Below are 23,023 nucleotides of genomic sequence, written 5' to 3'. Positions count from 1 at the left end.
CGGTGAGGGGCACGTCCCAAGCCTGGTGCTCCCCAAGCGGCGGCGACCGGAGCCGTCCGCGGGGGCGGGGCCGGGGCGGGGCCTGGTCGGCCGCGCAGGCGAGGCCGCACCCACAGCGACTGCAGGTCCAGGCAGGCTCAGCCCAGGCCGCCAAGCGGGATCGCACAGCGGCGGCCGAGCGCAGGTGACCGGTGGGAGTAGGCGCGGGGAGCGCCGGGGAGAGGATGCGGGTTGCGGGGACCGGGGGCCTCGGCGGTTCCTGGCACCGCCGCAGTGCGCCGAGGGAGGCCCAGCGCGAACAAGGCCCAGGCCGCGGGGTTGCGCGGCGCGGCCTCGGGCGGCGGCGCGGGCGAAAACCCCAACTGGGGTTGCCATCGATGCGCGGGGGTCCAGGCCTAGACTTCGAAAGCCACAAGGAGGGATGGGAAGTCGAAGACGCGCGAGGGCACCTGGGCCTGGAGCCCAGCCACGGGGATGGGGGTGGGGGTATAGGAAAGGCGACTCGCCCTCGCCTACCGCTTCTCCAGTCTCAGTCAGGCAGGTCATTTCCTCCGTGGTCTCGGAAAAGTGGCTTGAGCCCTTTGGACGTCGGTCGGAGACAATGACAATTATGCTTTCCCCTCCTCTGTTTTGAGGATGGGAGAGAGAATGAGAAGGTACCAGACAGGATGCGGAGTTTTGCGTTCATATTTCCAGGCGAAAAACTGGCCTATTGAAAAAGGCTGGCTCTAGACTCAGAAAGGGCTCAGGCTCCTTTCCGCTGCTCCTGTCCGTGTGTCCTCAGGCAGATCCCACCTCTTCTGCCTCCTTCGCCTCCCTTAGGGGCTATTGTGAGGTGCCAGTAAAAAAAATCAGAGCCCACATTTTACTGAGCTTCTCCTGAGAGGGGTCCTTGAACCCTTTCCAGGAGGTAAGTACTGTTCCTGGCCCCATTTTACAGAGCAGGAAACTGAGGCTCAGAGAAGCCCGGTGACTTTCCTGAGACAATCAGTGGCAAAACTGGGAGGAGAACCTCCACCACGGCGTGCTGTGAGTACCTGGTCCTCGGGAGGGGGCCAGGTCTGCAGTGTAGCTTGTCAACGCCCACAGGAGGGCCATGGCGGTGGGGAACATCAACGAGCTGCCGGAGAACATCCTACTCGAGTTGTTCACACACGTGCCCGCCCGCCAGCTGCTGCTGCGCTGCCGCCTGGTCTGTAGCCTCTGGCGGGACCTCATCGACCTCGTGACCCTCTGGAAGCGCAAGTGCCTGCGCGAGGGTTTCATTACCGAGGACTGGGACCAGCCCGTGGCCGACTGGAAGGTCTTTTACTTCCTCCGCAGCCTCCGCAGGAACCTCCTGCATAACCCATGTGCTGAAGGTGGGATGCTGACTGGCTCTGACATGCCCCCCCACACACACACACACTGTTGTGATGTCAGCTAACATTCATTAAGCACTTAACTATGAGCCAGCCAGGCACTTTACGGGGCTTAATGCCTTTCATCCTTTCACAGCAATCCTAAGAGGTAGGTGCTGTTAGACATCAATCTTTCAGATGGGAAAACTGAGGCCAAGAGTGGCATTTCTTATTCCACTCTTAAGGTTATTTCCCCAGTGACCTTTCTGAGGAGAAGGAATGTTGGCCAGTTGGAACTAATTGTGCCAGGACACAAGACCCGGAAGTCAGAACCATATTTTCTTGGCCTGGTTCCCAGACTCCAGGATTAAGCCTACTAGGAGTGTCCCAGAGGACAAAGGGGACTTTGCTCATGAAAGAGGGAGAGATCCAATCTTCTTTCCAACACATTCCAACAGCAGGTGAAACATGACTTCTGTGGTCATCCAGAGGCCCCCCTTTCCATTGCTGTGTTGTAACTGATTAATTAGACACTGGGATGGGATGAGAACCTCATTCTCCTTTATGTGGTCAAATTCTGGAGTGAAATAATAAAACCACCCAAAGCCGTCCAGAGCTTTCAGATGCCTCCTCATTTGACTCCCCAACAGCTATGTTCTTGACCAGCAGTTGACATACCATGGTCCATAGGCCAAATCTGGCCCAGGATCTAAGAAGAATTTCTGAGGTTTTATGTGATAGTCAATATGTAGCCCACGAAACCTAACACTTTGTGGAAAAAGTTTACCAGTCTCCATTCCTGACCCCAGTTTACAGAGGATGAAACCAAGACTCAGAGAGAGAAAGCAGCTTGCATAAGGTCACAGAGTCCAGTATTGGTAGAGCTGGGACTAAATCCAGATCTGCCTGGTGTCAGAGTATTCCCTAACATTAGTCGCCTGGTCATTCCCACTGTCAGGATTCCCAGTAGAAGTTAGTCATGGTGGTGCCTGGCACACCGGATGTGCAGGGTTCCCCAGCTAAGGACTTGAGGGCAGCTGCTGAAATCCAGGGAGAGATGCTGGGAGCAAGGGGCGCTTGGGCGCTGACCACTAGGGGGCCTCCCTTTGATGTGAACTGTGCTTTCCCGCCAGAGGGCTTTGAATTCTGGAGCCTGGATGTGAATGGAGGTGATGAGTGGAAGGTGGAAGATCTGTCCAAAGACCAGAGGAAGGAATTCCCCAATGACCAGGTCAAGAAATACTTCGTGACTTCTTATTAGTAAGATCCATGGGGTCACGGGGCCGGGGGGTGGGGCGGGAGGAACCCAAGTCACTGCACCTTGAGGCCTCTCCTGCTCTGGGAAGGGCAGTCCTAACCCTGGAGGGCCCTGGTGGCGAGCCCCAGCCCCTCCCACCCCTCCACCCACCCTCAGCACCTGCCTCAAGTCCCAGGTGGTGGATCTCAAGGCCGAAGGGTACTGGGAGGAGCTGATGGACACCACACGGCCAGATATCCAGGTCAAGGACTGGTGAGTGCCTGGGGCGAGGGCTTGGGGGGGGGGGGGGCTGCCACTCAGGTGCCCCACCCCCACCCTGCCCCCCATCTCCAAGGCCCTGATGGGCCCTCCCTCTGCCTGCAGGTTTGCAGCCAGGCCAGATTGCGGGTCCAAGTACCAGCTGTGTGTTCAGCTCCTGTCATCAGCACACGCACCTCTGGGGACCTTCCAGCCAGACCCAGCAATGATCCAGCAGAAGAGCGATGCCAAGTGGAGGGAGGTGTGTGAGTCGGGAAGGGGACAGGGGCACACTGTCCAAGGCTGAGACCGCAGTCACACAGGCCTGGGTTCAGATCCCAGTTCCTCTGCTTCTGACCTGGGCTTTGGCTGCTCTGACCTCTAAAAGACTTCAGTGAAAATATGCTGGGAAATATATGTTCAAAAAAGTTGACTACTACTAATTACTACCAGTTATAACTATTATTTAGGTCAGGATTCAGTGATCTTTTTCTTAAAAGACCAGATACAAATAGTTTAAGCTTTGCTGGCTGTACTATCTCTGTCTCAACTACTCAGCTCATCAGCTCTGCCATTGTCATGAAAGCGGCTTTAGCAAATGGGCATATCCGTGTTCCAATAAAACTTTATTTATAAAACCAGGTAGTGGGCCCCTAGACCAGTTTCCCAACTCCTCATCTGAACCAGTGCTCTCCGGTAGAACTTTCTGCAGTGACAGAAATGGTCTGTCTGCCCTGTCCAGTTTGATAGCCCAGAGCCACACGCAACTGAAAACTTAGTAAAAGCCCGTTTGTAGTGTAGCTGAGGAACTAAAGTTTTAATTTTATCTAACATTAATTAATTTTAACTTAAATAGCCACATATGCTCAGTGATGACTGGACATCCTTTGGCAGCTTGCAACGTTTCCTTCAGTTCCTTTCAGCTGCACTTAGATAATCCCATGGAGTGGATCCGGCAGGATTTTGCTCCATTTTACAGATGAGGAAATAGAGGCATAGACAAGGGAGGTAGTCTGCCCAAAATCAGAGTAAGGACTCAAATTCCATTCTCCTGACTCTGGGTCAAGCACTAAGACCTCAGCCCATCCTGGCCCCCTCACCCACTCAGGCAGTGCCGCACTCGGGGTCAACTCCCCTGACCACTCTCCTTCCCTCCGCCCACACCCCCTTCACCAGGTCTCCCACACTTTCTCCAACTATCCGCCCGGCGTCCGCTACATCTGGTTTCAGCACGGCGGCGTGGACACTCACTACTGGGCCGGCTGGTACGGCCCGAGGGTCACCAACAGCAGCATCACCATCGGGCCCCCACTGCCATGACACCCCCGAGCCCCCAGCCACCTAATCCCAACTGAAAAACTGCTGTCAGAGAAGGGCTGGGTTTGGGAAAGGGAGGTGGAAGCCAGGCTCCCCCAGACTTCCTAGTTCATCTTTGCCCCCAGCTCCCCAGTTGCCACTTTGTGGAGCCTCTTTGTTTGTGCGGCCTTTATATGTTATGCGTAGCTAGCTCTCTGCCAGGGGTCTCAGTCTGAATGATGGGGCCCCTGAAGTTAGGGAGGTACAGGTCGTTCCCCCAGGCTCCTCCCCCAGTCACCTCTGAGGGAAGGTCTCCAAGTTCTGATGGTAACCCAGATCTATGTGTCTACCTTCTCTCCCTGGGCCATTTTCTCACTGTCTTCTTTGAGGGCCCCCAGAGCAGGGACAGTCAGGACTTCCGGCAAGCCTGTGACTGCCCTATGTAGTAAGGTGCTGGGAGGTGACCGTGCAGCTTAGACAGCTCTAGGAGTGGAAGGAGGGTTCTGCTGGCCCATCCTCTGCCCCGTTCTCAACCACCCTCAAACTCTCTCACTCTAAGCCCCTGCTCAGGGAGGTGGCTTTGGCCCAGAGGCTCAGGCCTGGTCTGAGATAGTCAGGCCCAGTGGGGTGGGGTCCTGGCCAGATCTAGACAGTCTTCAGTCAGGGAAGCCCCAGAAGCCACACAGGTATTAAGTGGAGGCAGGGCTCTCCAAAAGACCCCCCTGGAATTCTGTGCAGGGTAAGCCAGGGCAGGTGGGGGGGGGGGGTGGTGCCAGGACTGGTCCCCCTCCATGCCTAGACCATGCTCTCTTTAGCTTGGACAGCATTCCAGGCCCCCACGCTACCCTCAGAACTACCATTCCCAGGACCTCCCCACCCCGTCTGCCCACATTCCCACCTCTCCCTCCTGCTGGAAAGAGAGCTGTGCTCTAGTCCTACCCCTGCTGCATGTGGCCAAATAAAGGTATTCCAGCCCAACATGTGCCCTGTGTTTTCTGGGAGAAAATGGCAAACTTCATGGGAGGTCCTGCCTCTGGCCTGCAGAAGGTGCAACTTGTATGGCTCTGTCCAAGGTACGGAGAGGGGTTGACATTTCAGGAGCCAGACTTTGAAGAATGAGGGTCCTGGGACAGACCGCTGGAAGAGCTGCTGACCCCACATCCCAGCAGCCCTCCAGTACTGCTGGCTTCCTCTGGAGGCCTGGTCACCAGCTGGGGGGTGAGGCATGCAGGTTTCTTGGGCAGCTCTTGCCTACACCTCTTGCTGGGTCAGCAGTGCCACCAAAGGCACTACTTACTGCTGTTTTTTTCACTGCCCAGAGCTTTACTGACATTGGATGAAGCCTAAGAATTTATAGTGGCTCAGCTGGTCAAGAATCCGCCTGCGATGCAAGAGACCTGGGTTCAAACCCTGGGTTGGGAAGATTCCCTTGGAGAATCGAAAGGCCTGGAGAATTCCATGGACTGTATAGTCCATGGGGTCGCAAAGACTCAGACACGACTGAGTGACTTTCACTTTCAAGAATTTATAAGGGTGCCTGGCACACAGTAGGTGCTCAATAAGTACTGTTAAGTTGCAATATCTTCACTTAACAGTTAGCTAGAACCACAACCCACTTAACTGTATGGCAAGTAAGCAAAGGACTCTGTCTTGGAGGAGACGCAGCCCTAAGTTAACAGCCTGGCCTGGGTCTGGCACCCCTGGCAGCGCACAGCCTTTATGACCCTTTGTGATTACCTGAAGTGTTGTTCTTCAGTTGCTCAGTCATGTCCGACCCCTTAGAGACGCTATGGACTGCAGCCCCTAGGCTCCACTGTCCATGGGATTTCCCAGGCAAGAATACTGGAGTGGGTTGCCATGCCCTCTTTCAGGGGATCTTCCCAACCCAGGGATCTAACCCGGGTCTCCTGCTTGGCAGGAGGATTCTTTACCACTGAGCCACCTAGGAAGCCCCTGAAGTAGGTGCTTGCTAATTATCTATTGAATAGAGAAAGTGAAAGTCGCTCAGTCGTGTCCGACTCTGCGACCCCATGGACTATACAGTCCATGGAATTCTCTAGACCAGAATACTGGAGTGGCCAGCCTTTCCCTTCTCCAGGGGATCTTCCCAGCCCAGGGATCAAACCCAGGTCTCCTGCATTGCAGGCGGATTCTTTACCAGCTGAGCCACAAGGGAAGCCCTGAATAGGGAAAGGAATTAACTTAATCCTAACAAAAAAACACAGATTGGATTTTACCTTTGAGTTAATTGAGGCTGCCCGAGAGATGGTAGGAGCCAAGCGCAAGGCCAGATTTCAGCAGTCTCCCTCCAGACCCACTTCGCTCCGGGGGTCCAGGGATCCCGGGTAGATGTCTAAGGAGCGGCCCCAGAGGGGAGGAGCTGGATCAGGAGGCGGCTCCGGCTTCCCCGGAAGGAGGAGAGAAGGTCGGCCCCCGCCGCTAAGCCGCCCGCCGCCTAGAAGGGAACGCTTGAGGTCTGGAGCTCCCCCGACGCGGCCCCGGCCCTGAGAACCCCAGAATCCCTGGCACACAGTGGGTGAAGGGGTTCCGGCGCTGGGTTGGCGAGGTCTCAGGAGCGGCCCAGAGGGAAGCGGCCGGACCGCGGCGCGTGACGCAGGCGCGGGGCGGGGCGAGAGCGCGCGGCGCCTAGGAGGCCGCAGGCTCCAGGCCGATCCCCAGCTCCGGTCCCGCGGAGCGCGCCGCCCCGCGACCAGGTCTCAGCCCAGCCGGGGGACGGGTAGGGGGGCGACAGGCGTGGGAGGGGGCTTGGATGTCAGGCACTGCGGGTCTCCGATTCTCCCAACGTTGACCGAGCCCGAGGACGCCGTCACTGGCTGACCGACACCCACGGCAGGCGGAGAGGGACGGAGGGAGCCGCTTCCGGGCATGGTAGGGGCGTGGCGGGGGCGGAGCCCATCGCCGGGGTCTGGTCGCCCGGGCGCGGAATCTCTCGCCTCCGGGCCTGGCTGTCCCGGAGCATCCTCGGCTTCCGGGGCCCCTTCCGCCTCACCTCCAGACCAGCGCCCTGGCCAGGAGACAGTCTAGGGACTCTGGGCACCGTCACTCCCGCGGGCCTGGGACGGGGCCAGACTTACCCAAGCCTCAGCTTTGGCTTTCGGAAATGGGCTTAGTAACAGGGTCTCAGGGGGTTCTTAGGAGAGTCTAGGGAGAAAAGGCTAGTGTGTGGCTTCTGGACTGGTACGCAGGAAGCCCAGTAGGTGCGAGAGGCTGCTTCGTAGCGCTGATGCGCTGATGTAGACGTTTCCACTTAAGAGTGCCCCAGGATGACCTTCACCCACCCACCCCCACCCCCCGCTACCCCCTGCTGCAGTCAGGCTTTGAGGATGGGGTCCAGTAATAATGTGGGTTGCCATGCCCTCCCTCAGGGGATCTTCTCCGCCCAGGGATCGAACCCGCGTCTTTTATGTCTCCTGCTTTGGCAGGCAGGTTCTTTACCGCTAGTGCCACCTGATGTTGTTAGTCGCTCAGTCATGTCCAACTCTTTGCAACCCCACGGACTTTAACCCACCAATCTCCTCTGTCCATGGGATTCTCCAGGCAAGAATACTAAAATGGGTTGCCATTTCCTTCTTCAGGGATCTTCCCGACCCAGGAATGGAACCTGGGTCTCCTGCATTGCAGGCAGATTCTTCACTGTCTGAGCCACCTGAGAAGCCCAGTAACATGGGACCAGACTTTGGACCACAGGTTAAGACACCTCTAATTTGGAGATCCAACCAGTCCATCCTAAAGGAGATCAGTCCTGGGTGTTCATTGGAAGGACTGATGTTGAAGCTGAAACGCCAATATTTTGGCCACCTGATGCGAAGAGCTGACTCATTTGAAAAGACCCTGATGCTGGGAAAGATTGAGGATGGGAGGAGAAGGGGACGACAGAGGATGAGATGGTTGGATGGCATCACCAGCTCAGTGGACATGAGTTTGGATAAATTCTGGGAGTTGGTGATGGACAGGGAGGCCTGGCGTGCTGCGGTTCATGGGGTCGCAAAAAGTCATACACGACTGAGAGACTACACTTTCGCTTTTCACTTTCATGCACTGGAGGAGGAAATGGCAACCCACGCCAGTGTTCTTGCCCGGAGAATCCCAGGGATGGAGGAGCCTGGTAGGCTGCTATCTGTGGGGTCGCACAGAGTCAGACACGACTGACACAACTTAGCAGCAGCAGCAGCCCAAGGGACCAGGGGACTGTAGGAGCCAGGCTTGAGGCCAGAGTTTCAACAGTCTTTGTCCAGGCGGGGGCCCACCTCCCTCCCTGCATCCAGGAAACCAGGGTAGAGGTCTAGGGAGTGGCCCCGCAGGCCAGGGGCTAGGTCAGGAGGACTCTGGCTTCCCAGAGGGAGTAGGAAGCAGAGAGAAGGTGAGTCCTTGCAGGAGCTAACAAGTTCCTTGTGGTGATGGTGGTTTAGTCACTAAGTTATGGCCACCTCTTTTGCGACCCCATGGACTGTAGCCCACCAGGTTCCTGTCCATGGGATTTACCAAGCAAGAATCCTGGAGCGGGTTGCCATTTCCTACTCCAGGGTATCTTCTCGACCCGGGGACAAGTACCTTATTTATCTATTTCTCTAGTAATGGTAAAATGCTTCTACCTGGGCAGGTGCCAGTGTGCCCACCCTCATTTTTTATGGGATGAATGTGTTGAGAAGACTGTGAACTGTGTGAAAATTAATAAAGGGAAACTGATAGTACAATCCCAGCATCAAGAGGCATACTGGGCATTTCTGGCAGAAAGTGACAATACTACTGCAAATAGGAGGCAAAAAAGAACTTACCCTAGTGAAAGTGACAATACTACTGCAAACAGAAAGCAAAAAAGATCTTCTCCTCGTTTGGCAACAACTCAGCCAATGAGAGACTAACAACTCAACCAATGAAAAGCCATTATGCTTCCAACTCCTAGTGTCTTCCAGTGAATTTTTTTGTTTATAACAGCCCCACCCAACTTTCCCTTCTCCTCTATGAAAAGAGTCCCTTCTCCTTTACTGAGCAGGACTTGTAAGTGGTTTGGTGAAGTTGCATAGCCTGAATTGCAGTTCTTTGCTGCTCCAAAATAAACCGGTTTTGCTAGTAAAAAAAACGACCATTTTACTGTTTTAGGTTAACTTTTCACGGAGATTTCCACAGAGGTTTCACGGAGATCCGGGGAAGACCTTCCACCAACTCCAAGGCTGCTGAGCAAACAAGTGCCGCAACTCATAGAATCCACTGGGCTCATTACTTTCTTGCCAACCTGGCAGTTTGAGGGTAAGTTTTTCTCCTGGATCCGAGCTCCGCTCTTTCTGCGTTTTGAAGCTCTCCAGGCTTTATTTGGGGGCTTCCCTAGTAGTTTCAGACGGTAAAGCATCCGCCTGCAGTGCAGGAGACCCAGGTTCGATCCGTGGGTCAGGAAGACCCCCTGGAGAAGAAAATGTCAACCCACTCCAGTATTCTTGCTTGGAAAATCCCGTGGACAGAGGAGTGTGGTGGGCTACAGTCCATGGGGTAGCAGAGTCGGACACAACTGAGCAACTAACACACAGGCTTTATTTGGAATCAATTTGAAGGCGCCATCCTTTTTTTTATTAAGGCCTTGTTTGTCTGTGAGTACTTCGTTAGCTCTTAGGCCTCACTCCATGTTGAAATCAGACTGTTCCTAGTGGAACTGTGCTAGCTTCCAGCCCAACTACTTTTGGAACCAGGCTTTTCCTATTGAAACTGTGCTAATATTTGGCCTGGGGGCTGTTTAAGAATGATTCTTTTGTTCCAGAGAAAAAGCCCTGAAAAATAGGATCCTGGTTATATAAAAATGTTTTGAGGGTGCTTCCCTTTTCAGGGATCCAAGGCAATTTTATGTTAAAAAAAAAAAAAAAACAACCTGCTGTCTCTCCTTACAAGCATTTTTAACTAAATGGATCAACCGAAACAGATGTAATTTAGAACATCAGTGACCAATGTAGGAAACTTTTGAACCCCCCAAATTTCCTTTCTTAAAATTGTTCAAAGTAACTGAAGCAAACATTAAAGACAAAACAGTTTCTGAGGTCTTCGTCTACCCCCTCTTCTTTGTCTGTGGATGCTGGCTTCCCGATGCTCCCTCACTCTGAACCTATTGGAACATGCTCCTTAAAGTTAATCTTCTGAGGATTGAAATAAATCTCAGATTACCTATGTTCCCTGGACCAATTGTGAGCCATAGTTAAAGCATTTCCTAAAGTAACTGAGGATCCCCCATAGGTTTGCTGGAGATTTTAATACAGTTTTTCAAACCTGCCAGTCTGGTTTCTCAGATTTATATCAGTCCACGTGCTTGTTGGTGAGTGTCAAGTAAACACTGGATGTTCCCCATGGGAACATTCTGGAAGGGTTTTAATAGAGCAAACCCCTACCTTTTGGCAAGAGGCTATAGCACTCATTGAAAACCTCCACTGAGCAATGACAGTAGCTTTTCCTAAGCCTGTTGATTGGAACAAAATGCAGCCTTACACAGAAAAATCTGATGATGATTCTGTTCATGATTAGTCTAATCGACCTAAGGTTAATTTTTTTAAATATATGTATTTTATTGACGTATGGTTGACTTACAATGTTTCAGGTGCACAACAAGGTGGTTCAGTTATACAAATACACTTATATTATTTTTGAAATTATTTTCCATCATGTGTTGTTACAAGATATTGACCATAGTTCACTATGCTATACAGTAAACCTTTGTTGCTTATTGTGTATCTATTTTTTAATTAAAAATCTAGCTTTCTATTCATACTAAGTCAAACAAGTGAAATCAAAATGTCATAAATTTTTTAGTTAGGCAAAAATTCATAAGTTTTCTAAAATATATATATTATACATATTTGTATATGTATACAAAAGCTCTTCTCCTACACTTGATAAAGGCTTGAGAAAGAACGTCAGAAAAAAAAGAGTTGGAGAACATAAACTAAATGAAATGGGAACACTGAATGTGAAATAGAAAAAGTGAAACAAACTAGATAAAAGTAAAAGATCATCATATGCCCAGTTGTTTTTAAACAATGACTGCTCATTAGAAGCATTTCTGGTGCTCTGGAGGAAAAAAGCAATCCCTGAGCATTTGTATGATTTCACGTTATTTTTAAAGAAATATTCAACTTCCTTCAGATGTTGAGTCCCCTTGAGTAACCGTTAATTCCATGTTTATTAATGGACTGAACTGGGATCTTTTTCTTTTAGTTAAAAGCATGAGGATGGAATGGGAAACCGTGTCCACTCTTAGATTCATTTGGTAAATCAGCTTACTTGCTCCCTAAATGAGCCACCAGAAAGAAAGACCTCTAAAATTCTTAATCTTCAGCTCCAGCAAGTGTAGGTCCCTAAAGAGATCCAAAACCTTCTAGTTTCTGGTATTGCAGAGAATCAGGGTATCAGAAAAAGGATTTTTACCAATTTAAGCATTTCAGGAGTTTTCAATCTTCTCATCAAGTCTCTCATCAGCCTTTCCAGTGTCCTCCTAATGCCCAGTGAAGGGGGTCCAAGAACTGCAGGGGCTCTTCCCAATCCTCCCTGTTCATTAGCTCCAAGAAACATCTCTCCAGATTAGGAAGGAATTTCTGTCCTTACTGAGAGCAGAGCCACACTCTTGGTGCTCAGCCCCACTGCAGAGAACTAATACAGTTCAGATAGGGGGTCTCTAATAACCATCAACAGGCTCCTGTCTCCGAGCCTTTTCCCTTTTGTTTGGGCCTTTTGAGAGATACACACCCGTTCTCTTAGCTCCTCCAGCTCCATTCATTATTAGGTTAAGGCTTCTTGGAAGAGTATTATACCAGAATTTCTTCCTCCCAAAAAGAGGAAATAATTCTAGAATTTAACAGTAGCCATCAAAATAGCCAGCCAGGTAAATAAAAAGACCTTTTGACATCTTTTACTTGTTCTGTGTCTGACACTATGTGGGCTGATTCTGGAAATACCAATTGTTTGTCCCTGATGAATCAACTACCACCCTCCTTAAGGGCCAAATCTCAAACTGATACTGGCAAAATTCACAATGTACCTCCCATTAAGATTCAAATAGATCCCTCTAAACTCTCTCCAGAATTAATCAATAGTCTAAGTAAAAAAGCCCTTCAAGGTGTAAAGCCCATAATAGAAGATTTCAAGGCTCATGGTCTCATTATCCATTGCAATAATCCCTGTAATACCCCTATTTTACCCAAGGGGTAAAACCGAGATGCTGAAGATGGTTTGTCCAGGACCTCCAAGCATCAAACACTGTTATCTCTCAACACCCACCTGTTCCTAACCCCCACATGCTACTGACATCTGTTCCCTGTGGAAGCAAGTTTTTCACTGCGACTGATCTATGCAGTGTATTTTTCAGTACTCCAGTTGATAAAACTAACCAATAATCTTTTTGCCTTCACCTGGAATGGACAACAATACACCTGTACAGTGATGCCCCAGGGTTTCACAAAAAGTCCTTACTTTTCACATATCTTGAAAGCTGATTTAGATGATAAATGATTTAGATTTTGCTTTGTTAAAATACTTGCTCTTGTGCTCTCCTTCTCAAACTTCCTCACAGGAAGACAGCATCCACCTGCTAAAACTTTGAGGCATAAAGTCTCCAAAGAAAACCTGCACTTTGCTCAAACTCAGCTTTGATATCTAGAGCACGTGATCTTAGAACAGGGACTATGTTTGGATCCAGATAGGCTCCATAATGGGCTCCATGACATCCTGAACTTCCCCAGACCAAAAACTAAGCACCAGTTATGAGGCTTTCCCAGCCCTCTAATTACTGTTGAAATCAGATTCCAAATTTCTCTCTATGGCTCAGCCCTTACGTGCTTTATTAAAAACTGGTAAAGTTGACTCCATTAATCGGAGAGGTCAAGATGATACAGCTTTTGAAGACTTAAAGAAAATCTTAGAGACCACCTGCCCTTGAACATCCTAATCACCAGCTTCCCTTTTTCCTCTTTGCATATGAGAAGGCAGGGACTGTCCTCAGAGCACTCACCCAAAAACATGGGGACCATCGTCAACCTGCAGGGTTTTGTAGCCAACAGCTGGACCCTGTGGTGCAGGAATACCTCCCCGCCTCCACCCATGCCTCAGCCATTCCTGCCACTGCCCTCTGGTTAAGGCCACTGAAGAGATAACCATGGGATCCCATTCAACCACATTTGTACCCCAGGTAGTGGAAGCCCTCCAGAATTCTCATCCACTCAACAGTTTTCAGTCAGTTGTCTCACCTCATATAAAATCCTTTTGCTGACTGCTCCCCACATAACCCTTTCACATTTACTAATTTCTGCCCAGCTGCTCTTCTTCCCACCTTCACCACGAAACCCCTCAGCAGTGCCTGACCCTCACAGGTCACTCTTTGATTTAGAGGAGATGCCTCTAACCAATGCAGATTTTTCATGGTTTACTGATGGTCCTTATTTAAAGGGAGAAAACGGTAAATACTGTGCTGTGTATGCTATTACAACTCCTTTTGATATTGTTGAAGCAACACGTTTGTTCATTGTTCAGTGGCTAAATCCTGTCCGACTCTTTGCCACCCCATGGACTGTAGCATGCCAGGCTTCCGTGTCCTTCACTGTCTTCCGGAGCTTGCTCAAACACATGTCCATTGAGTCGGTGATGCCATCCAACCATCTCATCCTCTCTCGCCCTCTTTTCCTCCTGTCCCCAATCTTTCCCAGCAACAGGGTCTTTGCATTAGGTGGCCAAAGTATTGGAGCTTCAGCATCAGTCCTTCCAGGGAATATTCAGGGTTGATTTCCTTTAGGATTGACTGGTTTGATATCCTTGCAACATCTTTACCTATGGCTTAATTACCCTACAGGCTGAATTATATGTTTCTCACCGAGGCTTCTAAGTTTAGCAAAGGCAAAACTGCTTATATTTATACTGAGAGTCAGTATGCCTTTGGAGCAGCCTATGACTTTGGGATAACATGTGATCCCCTGGGCTGTAGCCTGCCAGGTTCTCCTATCCTTAGAATCCTGGAGTGGGTTGCCATTCCCTCCTAGGGGATCTTCCCAACCCAGGGATCAATCCTCCATCTCTGTATCTCCTGCATTGCAGGCAAATTCTTTACCACTGAGTCACTACGGAAGTCCCCACAGCTGATAAAAAGAGATATATTTTAATATTGTGTGTGTTAGTCACTCAGTTGTGTCTGACTCTTTGCGACCCCATGAACTATAGCCCACTAGGCTCCTCTGTTCATGAGATTCTCCAGGCAAGAATACTGGAGTGGGTTGCCATTTCCTTCTCCAGGGGATCTTCCGGACCCAAGGATTGAATGCAGGTCTCCTGCATTGCAGGCAGATTCTTTACCATTTTAGCTAACCGAGGAGCTCAGAAAAACAAAAATCTATCTATATCAGCTACTGGAATACTGGAGTGGGTTGCCATGCCCTCCTTGAGGGGATCTTCCCAACCCAGGGATCAAACCCAGGTCTCCCACACTGCAGGCAGATTCTTTACCATCAGAGCCACCAGTATTCTTGGGAAGCCCAAGTGGAATACTAGAGTGGGTAGCCTATCCCTTCTTCAGGGGATCTTCCAACCTAGAAATCGAACCAGGGTCTCCTGCATTGCCTGCAGATTCTTTACCAGCTGAGCTACTATGAAGAAGATTGCTCTACCAGAGCACTGTTATTTTTAATGAAAGCAATTAAGCCTTTATTATAAAATCTTCTTCATAGTGTGCTCTTGGGAGATGAAGACCTTAAGTATCACACCTTTCAACCTAGAGATTTCATCTATTGGAAAAGACACCTCAAGAAGGACTCTCTTCAGCCTCCTTGGAAAGGCCCCAATTGCTGCTAACCTCCCCTTGTGCTGCCAAACTCCAGAGAACAGACTCTTGGATTCATGTAACGCATCTAAAGAAAGCACCAGACCCTGACTGGACCTGCACACCATCTGGTGACCTGAAGGTAAAGATTTCCTGGAATTGAAGCAGATGACATCCAATGAGGCAGCTTGCCCCAGATGTCTAGACAAGGCCTGTTAGAGGGTTCAGTATTCACAGATGTGGCTGTCTTTCATCTAGACTATAAAACTGACCCTGGATTCTTAGCCAAATTCAGTCTCTGCATTTGCAACTTAAAATCTGTATCACTGATGAAACATCTGATTCCAAAGAGTTTCTTTGGAGATAACAATACTGTCTAATTACTTCATGTTTATTCCTACACTGTGTCATTCCAAAGTTCTTGTTAATTCCTTCAGTTTTGAGCATGACTTTGCTTCCCATTTGGCACTCATGGTAAAGAACTTGCCTGCCAGTGCAGGAGACAAAAGAGATTTGGGTTCAATCCCTGGGTGGGGAGGATCCCCTGGAGGAGGGCAGGGCAACCCACTCTAGTATTCTTGCGAGGAGAATCCCATGGACAGAGGAGCCTTGTGGGCTACAATCCATAGGGTCACAAGAGTTGGACACAACTGAAGTGACTTAGCAACAAATTGCTGTATTCAGTCTTTTAAGATACAGACTTTTAGATGGGAAATTCCTGAGAGATCTCCTCCTGCCCACCCCGCCTTGATACTTAAATGTGATCACAATGGGTGTCCAATATGTACACTTTCCCTCTGACATAGGACAAGACACTCAGGAAGGGTCCTTCCTGGCATCCAGGGACAAAAGGTGATTCAACGCTAGTTTAAAAAACAAAAAACCCTGAGTCTTGATCAGGGATGCCTTGGAGAAAGATCTTGATCCAAAGGGAGAAATGTGAAAATTAATCAAGGGAAACCTTACTAAAATGGACTGGGGAGGGCAGAAAGGGGAGTACTTGACAGTCAATACACATCCCAACAGGAAGAATCAATACAGATCTCCAGCAGGAAGTAACACTACTAGCGCCAGCAGAAGGAAGAAAATTTTTCTCCTTTCCCGGCAACAGCTTAGCCAATGGGAGACTGTCACAACTCAGTCATTGAAAAGTCACCATATTTGGAACTCCCAGTTTCCTCGAGCAAGCTTTATAATTATCCCTCCCAACTTCCATATCTCTTCTATAGAAGAATTCCCTCTCCTTTGCTTGGGCTTCCCTTGTGGCTCAGCTGGTGAAGAATCCGCCTGCAACGCGGGAGATCTGGGTTCTGGGTTGGGACGGTGCCCTGGAGAAGGGAACGGCTATCCACTCCAGTATTCTGGCCTGGAGAATTCCATGGACTGTATAGTCCATGAGGTCACAGTCTGACACGACTGAGGGACTTTCACTTTCACTTTCTCCCTTCACTTCAGAAGATTTACAAGTGGTTCACCAGTTGTATGTCCCAAATTGCCAATGTTAGTCTCTCAGTTGTGTCAGACTCTTTGTGACTCCATGGACTGTAGCCCACCAGGCTCCTCTGTCCATGGACTGTTCCAGGCAAGAATACTGGAGTAGGTTGCCATGCCCTCCTCCAGGGGATCTTCCCAACCAAGGGATCGAACTTGGGTCTCCCACATTGCAGGCAAATTGTTTACCATCCAAGCCACCAAGGAAGCAGTTCTTTGCCACTCCCAAATAAATCTCTTCTGCTGGTAAAATATCTGGCTGTTTTATTGTTTTAGGTTAACAACTGCTTTTTTGGCCAAAGTCACCATGGAAAATGAGAAATCTCCCCAGTGTCCCTACATGTGGGAGGAGACTATTCCCTCCCCCACCCATAAGCAGATAAGGCCCTGAGTGATAGCGGGTACAGGCCCACCTCACCCCCACCCCCTGAGGGAATCCCCTTAGACAGCTGGATAACCAGGATCCCCCCAAGGCAAGATTCAGGCCAAGGTGGTGACACCACTCTAATTTTCCCAAAACCCTGTTCAATTCAGGACTCCCCTTGGTGACTCATGGATAAAGAATCTGCAGTGCAGGAGATCTGGGTTCAATTCTTGGGTCGGAAAGATCCTCTGGAGAAGGAAATGGCTACCCACTCCAATATTCTTGCATGGAGAATCCCATGGACGGAAGAACCTGGCGGGCTACAGTCCACGGGGTCACAAAAGAGAGTCAGACATGACTAAGCAACTAAACAAGGACAAAAGAGTTAATGATGCTGTGGAGCACTTCTCAACCAGCCTTGTGCTCAATGCTTTACTTGTACCTGCTCAGTCCTCCCAGCCCTTTTGAGGTCAGGACAGCTACAACCTCCATTTGGGGTGGTGGGGGGACTACCTTCCCGGGACAGGGAAGCCTGGTGTGCTGCAATCCATGGGGTCACAAAGAGCTGGACATGACTTAGCAACTAGACAACAATCTTCCCAGATAGTCATTGCAGGCCACAGCTGAAACACAAGCAATCTTGCATCTTCACCCTCAATCTGCTTTTCAGTTTCTGGGCATTTCAGAGTGACCTGAAGTCCAAGTCAGAACTGTCAGGGTTGCGGGGCGGGGGGTTGGGGGGAACTCCTCTGGGGGATATTTTATCACATTGGTTTTCCAAGCTAAAGTGAACAATTTGGGGCGAGGAAGTTTGTTATCTCGGGACTAGCCCATCACTTAAGTTGTGAGCTAGTCTGTGGATGCGGTAAAGATTTTTTCTAACAATGAATTCACAGCATTAAAATGATATCACTGCAAGCTTTTGCACAGCTTACAGACATCAGCATGGTCTTCGCAAAATCTTACAGTTCACCAGGCCCACCAACTAAAAATTAAGCCATTAATTTTTAATGGGGGGATGGAGCCTCTTAAAAAATTAGTCCCTGAAGACTTTATCAATATTATTATTGTAATCTTTCAAACGCGCATAACATGTGACCCCTTTATTGTGAAGGTCTACTGTATACTAGGGGCTTCCCTGGTGGCTCAGCTAGTAAAGCATCTGCCTACAATGTGGGAGACCCGGGTTTGATCCCTGGGTCGGGAAGATCCCCTGGAGAAGGAAATGGCAACCCACTCCAGTACTCTTGCCTGGAGAATCCCATGGACTGAGGATCCTGGTAGGCTACAGTCCATGGGGTCGCAAAGAGTGGGACACGACTGAGCGACGTCACTTCACTTCACTGTATACTAATGTGTGTACTCAGTCGCTCAGTCGTGTCCGACTCTTTGCAACCCCATAGACTGTAGCCCAGCAGACTCCTCCATCCCCAGGATTTCTCAGGCAAGAATATCGGAGTGGGTTGCCATTTCCTTCTCTGGGGGATCTTCCTGACCCAAACCCATGTCTCCTGCATTTCCTGCATTGGCAGGTGAGTTTTTTACCACTGAGCCACCTGGGAAGGCCACCGTGTACTAGAAGGGGGCTCAGATGTTCCCTGGCCCGGGTCCCTGGGGATCTGTGGGGTCCACCTTCCTGGTCGGAGCTCATGACCACTGTTGCTTCCTACAGGCCTGTGTGTACACCTCATCCCCCGCAGCCATGGCCCTGGTCAGCATCAACCAGCTGCCCGAGAACATCCTGCTGGAGGTGTTCACGCACGTGCCCGCCCGCCAGCTGCTGCGGAACTGCCGCCCCGTCTGCTGCCTCTGGCGCGACCTCATTGACCTCGTGTCCCTCTGGAAGCGCAAGTGCCTGCAGGAGGGCTACGTCACCGAGGACTGGGACCAGCCTGTGGCCGACTGGAAGGTCTTCTACTTTCTGTGCAGTCTCCGCAGGAACCTGCTGCGCAACCCGTGTGCTGAAGGTGAGCGGGGGCTGCCTCCCTCCCTTTCCTGAACCTCAGGACCCTTGCACTTGCTGTTCCCACACTACCTGGACTATTCCCTCACTGTCCCCCACCCCCCTGCCCCAAAACCTGTCACGCTCCCTTGGTCCTTCTCATCCATCAGATCTCAGTTCAGAGATATGCCCTGATCCTGCATCTGAAAATAGTGCCCCCCTCATGTCACATCGCCCCATTTCCTTCCTTCATTGCACTGGTCATAACCTAGAAATACTCAGTTTCTTGGTTTTTTTTTTTTTTCCTCTGCTACAAATTTCAAGTTCCCGGGGCCTGACAAATCTTGCCACTTGGCAGCCCGTGTCCACATAGCAAGTGCTCAGGACACATTGGTTGAATGAATGAGCATACACCCTGCTCCCCTTCCCATCTAGTTCAGTCTTTGCTATCTAAGGGCTATGTGCAAGCTGGCTCTGTGCCTAGTCTGAGTCATTATCCTCCTGTCACCTCATGATACAGAGGAGGAAAATGAGGAATTTGAGAGGTGACTACAATCACATGGTTTGAGGCTCCAGTTTTGCCTATGTTCTCTTATATTTGCCAGGGTTTGTTTATTTTTTCTCCCTTCGTTAGCACCTTCATTTCACATCAGGCATCATGCTTCCTGCTGGGATGAAGCAGCAACTGATCAAGAGGCCTGGTCTGTACACTTAGGACCTTTTTCATGCTTGTTTTCTCTCTCTGTTCTCACGAGTGTCACGCAGGTTAGCCAAAGAAGAAAGGTAGGCTCCATTTTATAGGTGGGGAGTACGAGACCCCCCAAGATGAGTGTCTTGCCCAAAGATCTAGAACTGCCCAGCTTCTGGAGTCTGGTCCTGACTACTAATAGCCAGGCCCCATATAGGCCCCACTCAGTCTCCTGGCCTGCCCCAAATTCTGCTCAGAAGCTGCCCAGCAGGTCCAGGCCACCAGCTTTGCTCATCAAACCCTGCAGAGACGGCCACCCAGCCTTGCTCAGCTCTCCCTGTGGGCCTGCCCTGGGCAGTAGCCCAGCTCCTGGATTTCTGAATTCTTCTGGTTCTCTGCTAGGGAGCCCCCATGGAACCTGGGAAATAGATGTGGGCTCCTAGTAGAGGGAACAAAGGAGTGATTTTGAAAAGCTCCCCTGGTGATTGTTCTGGAAAGCCTGGAGAGGAATCAACTTGTTTCAGGGGAGACAGAAAGGATAGCCTTATGCCTCCAAATCTACTCTGCCAACCTGGTGGGGAACCTGTCCACAAATACAGGGTTACTACACGGCACCAACCCAGAGGATGCCCGGCCCCTCTGTCCTCCCTCCTGCCCAGGGCAGCAGGTTCCCACCACCCACCAGCAGACCGCCTCGGATCTCAGTTACATAGCTGACCTCCCAGACGTCGACACTGGGGGGACTGCCAGAAAGGGGTCTGAGGTGGGATGAACTCATACTAACCGTTCAGAAAAGAATTACCCTCTCGGGCCCTGCATCATTCAGTGGTTTGAGAACTGAAACTTGGGTATTTCCCAGAGCCCCCCCGGCAATATGGAAGTGAGGAAAGTTTGGTTTAGAATTTCTGCTTATACTTTTTCTTTTTTTTGCCCCCAGCTTCACATTAGGAATTTAGCCAGTCAGAAAAAGTTGGAAAGTGGGAGGGGAGGGTCCCGGATCAGAGCTGATGCGATGGGCTCAGGTCAGAATGTGGAGCAGTGGGGGATGGGTCTTTGCAGAGTGGCTTCAAAGTGGCATGGGGGGCATGCCTTGAGATCTGAGCCTCCCCGACCCCTGCCCCGCCTCCCAAGACCAAGTGGAGAGGGCCAGGCTGAGCATTCACACAAGGGATCTCACTCGGGCTTCTGTTTTTCCTAGAGGATATGAGATCCTGGAAAATTGACTCCAACGGAGGGGACCAGTGGAAGGTGGAGAGCCTCCCTGGAGCACATGGCGTAGACTTTCCTGACTCCAAAGTCAAGAAATACTTTGTCACGTCCTATGAGTAAGATAAACTGAGCCGAGAAGCTGTGTGGAGGGAGGAGGGTCCAGACACCTTCTGCCAAATCCCAAGGCCTAAGTGAGGGCCTGCCTATGAAGCTCCAGGGAGGGGGTTCCCAAAACCAGCTCACAGTCTACTGCTACCTAGAGCAGGAGTCAACTCAGTGGCCACGTTAAGAGGCAGCAGGGGTGGAGAGCAGTTTGAGGAGGCAGGGAGCCCATTTGGGTGGGGAGGCTAAGTCAGAGGCAGTACAGCCTGTCCCCAGTCTAGGGACCTGAGTTTACAGGTGCCCTCCTTAGGGTTCTGGGAGACTGGGCCTAAGGACTGGGGTGGATGCAGCCCAACACAAGTGGGTCAGGCTCCCCGCATGTTCCCCACGGGGCTGCCAGGAAGCAGGAGCCAGAGTCCACAGCAGCAGTAACTGGCCCGCAGTGATCGAGCGGGGACTCCTGGGCCACTTAAACTACCCCGCTGGGTCCAGGCCATGCCTGCAAATGCATGCCTTTCCCTCTGCTCCCCAGTATGTGTCTCAAGTCCCAACTGATAGACCTCAAAGCCGAGGGCTACTGGGAGGAGCTACTGGACAAGTTCCGGCCGGACATCGTGGTTAAGGACTGGTGAGTGCCCCCCCCACCCCGAGTCCCACACTCTGCAGCCCTCCCTCTTCTCTTCCTGAGATCCCCTGTAGGGAGTGCCCGTGGAACCCAGCAGTATCTTGGGGCATGGGTTGCCCTCCTTCCTGCTGATAGAGCCAGCACTTACTCATTGAGCACCTGCCTCCCACTACCACCACCGCCCTGCACCAGCAGATGTTAACCCCAGTTTACAGATGGGGAGACTGAGGCCTACAGATGAATTGTCACAAACAGGCATGGGAGCAAAAGATACCAGAACCCAGCCTCCTTGGACCTCACAGATACTCACATGCCTCCTTGCCTGTCTGCCGCCCCTGCCCCTTTAACTGTTCATCCCACAACTCTATCCCAGGCTCCTACTCTGTGCTCAGAGTAGGGTGGGCACAGGCTCTGCCCTGGCCTGGCTCAGGGCAGAAGCTGAGCCCCAGTGCCAGCCAGGCCCACCACTCTGAGAGCAGAGGGTGGGGTTTGAGGTGTGCAGAGCTACGGAGGTTTCAGAGGGTGCAGTGGGACTGCCCAGAGGCTGAGTTCTGTGCCAGCCCCCATCACACAGGCCTTCCTCCCAAACCTCCATGAAAATGTACAGGTGACACACATCTGACAGCCCAGGCCTTTATCTTTGTAAAGAGCCTGTCGCTTTTTAGGTTGAAAAAAGCGTTATGTTGAAAAAAAAAAAGATTACGTTGAAATCTCCACTGGAACACCCAAGAAGGTTATTGCCCCTTTTCTCAGATGGGCTCATTGAGGCCCAGAGCAGACTATACCCCCAGGGGCACACGGAGCACTGCAGCCACCTGGGCCTCATGGGCAGAGCAGGGCAATGAAACTCGGAGCCCCAATTTATGGGCCTGCTGCCTGCTTGCTTCCAGGGCCGCCTCTGTCTTGGGGTGCCCAGTCCTGAGCCCCGCCCTCCCACAGGTTCGCCGCCAGAGCAGACTGTGGCTGCACCTACCACATCCGAGTACAGCTGACCTCAGCCGACTACCTCGTCCTGGCCTCCTTCGAGCCCCCACCCGTGACCATCCACCAGTGGAATGATGCCAAGTGGACAGAGGTGAGGCCTCACCTGCTTGCCCCTCGCCACCTACTTCTCCCAAGGCCAGGATGGCAGGAAATCAGGAGCAGCCGCAGGGCCTGGGCTGCCCCAGTCCACTGCCTGGAGCTCCTGCCTTCTGGGCGGGAGGCTCTCCCTTGCAGGACCTGGCTCCACCCTTCCCTTCTCCAGCTCCAGTCCTAGTGATTGCTCTCTCTCCCCTCCCTCCAGGTTTCCCACACCTTCTCGGATTACCCTCCAGGTGTCCGCCACATCCTCTTTCAGCATGGGGGCAGGGACACCCAGTTCTGGGCAGGCTGGTATGGGCCCCGCGTCACCAACAGCAGCGTCGTCATCAGCCACAGGGTGACCAGGAACCCGCCCCCCGCCGTGGCGCAGCCCTAGACCTTGCAGAGGCCAGAGGAGGCACCCCACCTGCCCTCCGCACTCCATCTCCACAAGCCTTCTGACTGTCCTCTGACAACCATCCATCCGTCCTCTGCCTGGGCCAGTCGAGTGCCAAAGGTCCCCTGCAGGCAAGAGCCTGTAGGGGGCAGCCCCCGCTCTGACCTGCGGCAAACCCAGCTTGTGAACTTACTGTCAGGTAGCTCTGACTTTTTTG

The 23,023-nt window shown here is 51.3% G+C and overlaps 2 protein-coding genes across 9 annotated transcripts; both read left to right on the top strand.

Annotated features, from left to right (window-relative positions):
- Positions 1 to 83: 83 nt before the first annotated feature.
- Positions 84 to 5,109, top strand: FBXO44 (F-box protein 44). Of its 2 annotated transcripts, none has more exons than XM_061160409.1 (6): positions 84 to 184; positions 1,090 to 1,361; positions 2,474 to 2,600; positions 2,755 to 2,850; positions 2,962 to 3,097; positions 4,012 to 5,109. In XM_061160409.1, exons 2-6 carry the CDS (start codon positions 1,097 to 1,099, stop codon positions 4,153 to 4,155), a joined length of 768 nt encoding a protein of 255 aa, XP_061016392.1. In that variant the 5' UTR covers positions 84 to 184; positions 1,090 to 1,096; the 3' UTR covers positions 4,156 to 5,109. The 2 variants fall into 2 exon arrangements, with proteins under 2 accessions (XP_061016392.1, XP_061016391.1); XM_061160408.1 differs by having other exon boundaries at positions 125 to 184; positions 941 to 1,361.
- A 1,401-nt stretch (positions 5,110 to 6,510) lies between these two features.
- FBXO6 (F-box protein 6) lies at positions 6,511 to 23,005 on the top strand. 7 transcript variants are annotated; one of them, XM_061160404.1, is made up of 8 exons: positions 6,511 to 6,605; positions 9,253 to 9,399; positions 14,883 to 15,068; positions 18,454 to 18,748; positions 20,610 to 20,736; positions 21,255 to 21,350; positions 22,287 to 22,422; positions 22,633 to 23,005. In XM_061160404.1, the coding sequence occupies exons 4-8, from the start codon at positions 18,484 to 18,486 to the stop codon at positions 22,804 to 22,806; spliced, it is 798 nt and encodes a 265-aa protein (XP_061016387.1). In that variant the 5' UTR covers positions 6,511 to 6,605; positions 9,253 to 9,399; positions 14,883 to 15,068; positions 18,454 to 18,483; the 3' UTR covers positions 22,807 to 23,005. The 7 variants fall into 7 exon arrangements, with proteins under 7 accessions (XP_061016387.1, XP_061016386.1, XP_061016385.1 ...); XM_061160403.1 differs by having other exon boundaries at positions 6,540 to 6,663; XM_061160402.1 differs by lacking the exon at positions 6,511 to 6,605 and adding an exon at positions 6,738 to 6,845.
- The last annotated feature ends 18 nt before the right edge of the window (positions 23,006 to 23,023 follow it).

Source organism: Dama dama, chromosome 14 (assembly GCF_033118175.1).
Source record: "Dama dama isolate Ldn47 chromosome 14, ASM3311817v1, whole genome shotgun sequence".
NCBI lineage: Eukaryota > Metazoa > Chordata > Mammalia > Artiodactyla > Cervidae > Dama > Dama dama.
Note: the sequence above shows the minus strand (reverse complement) of the source record. Positions and strands in the feature narration are given on the sequence as shown.

Bases quoted from the DNA above. Each gene is read 5' to 3' on its own strand.
- FBXO44 (XM_061160409.1), top strand. From the start codon at position 1,097: ATGGCGGTGGGGAACATCAACGAGCTGCCGGAGAACATCCTACTCGAG. The intron at 2,601-2,754 runs GTAAGATCCATG...ACCCACCCTCAG, and splicing joins TACTTCGTGACTTCTTATTA to CACCTGCCTCAAGTCCCAGG. The intron at 2,851-2,961 runs GTGAGTGCCTGG...CTCTGCCTGCAG, and splicing joins GATATCCAGGTCAAGGACTG to GTTTGCAGCCAGGCCAGATT.
- FBXO6 (XM_061160404.1), top strand. From the start codon at position 18,484: ATGGCCCTGGTCAGCATCAACCAGCTGCCCGAGAACATCCTGCTGGAG. The intron at 20,737-21,254 runs GTAAGATAAACT...TCTGCTCCCCAG, and splicing joins TACTTTGTCACGTCCTATGA to TATGTGTCTCAAGTCCCAAC. The intron at 22,423-22,632 runs GTGAGGCCTCAC...CCCTCCCTCCAG, and splicing joins ATGATGCCAAGTGGACAGAG to GTTTCCCACACCTTCTCGGA.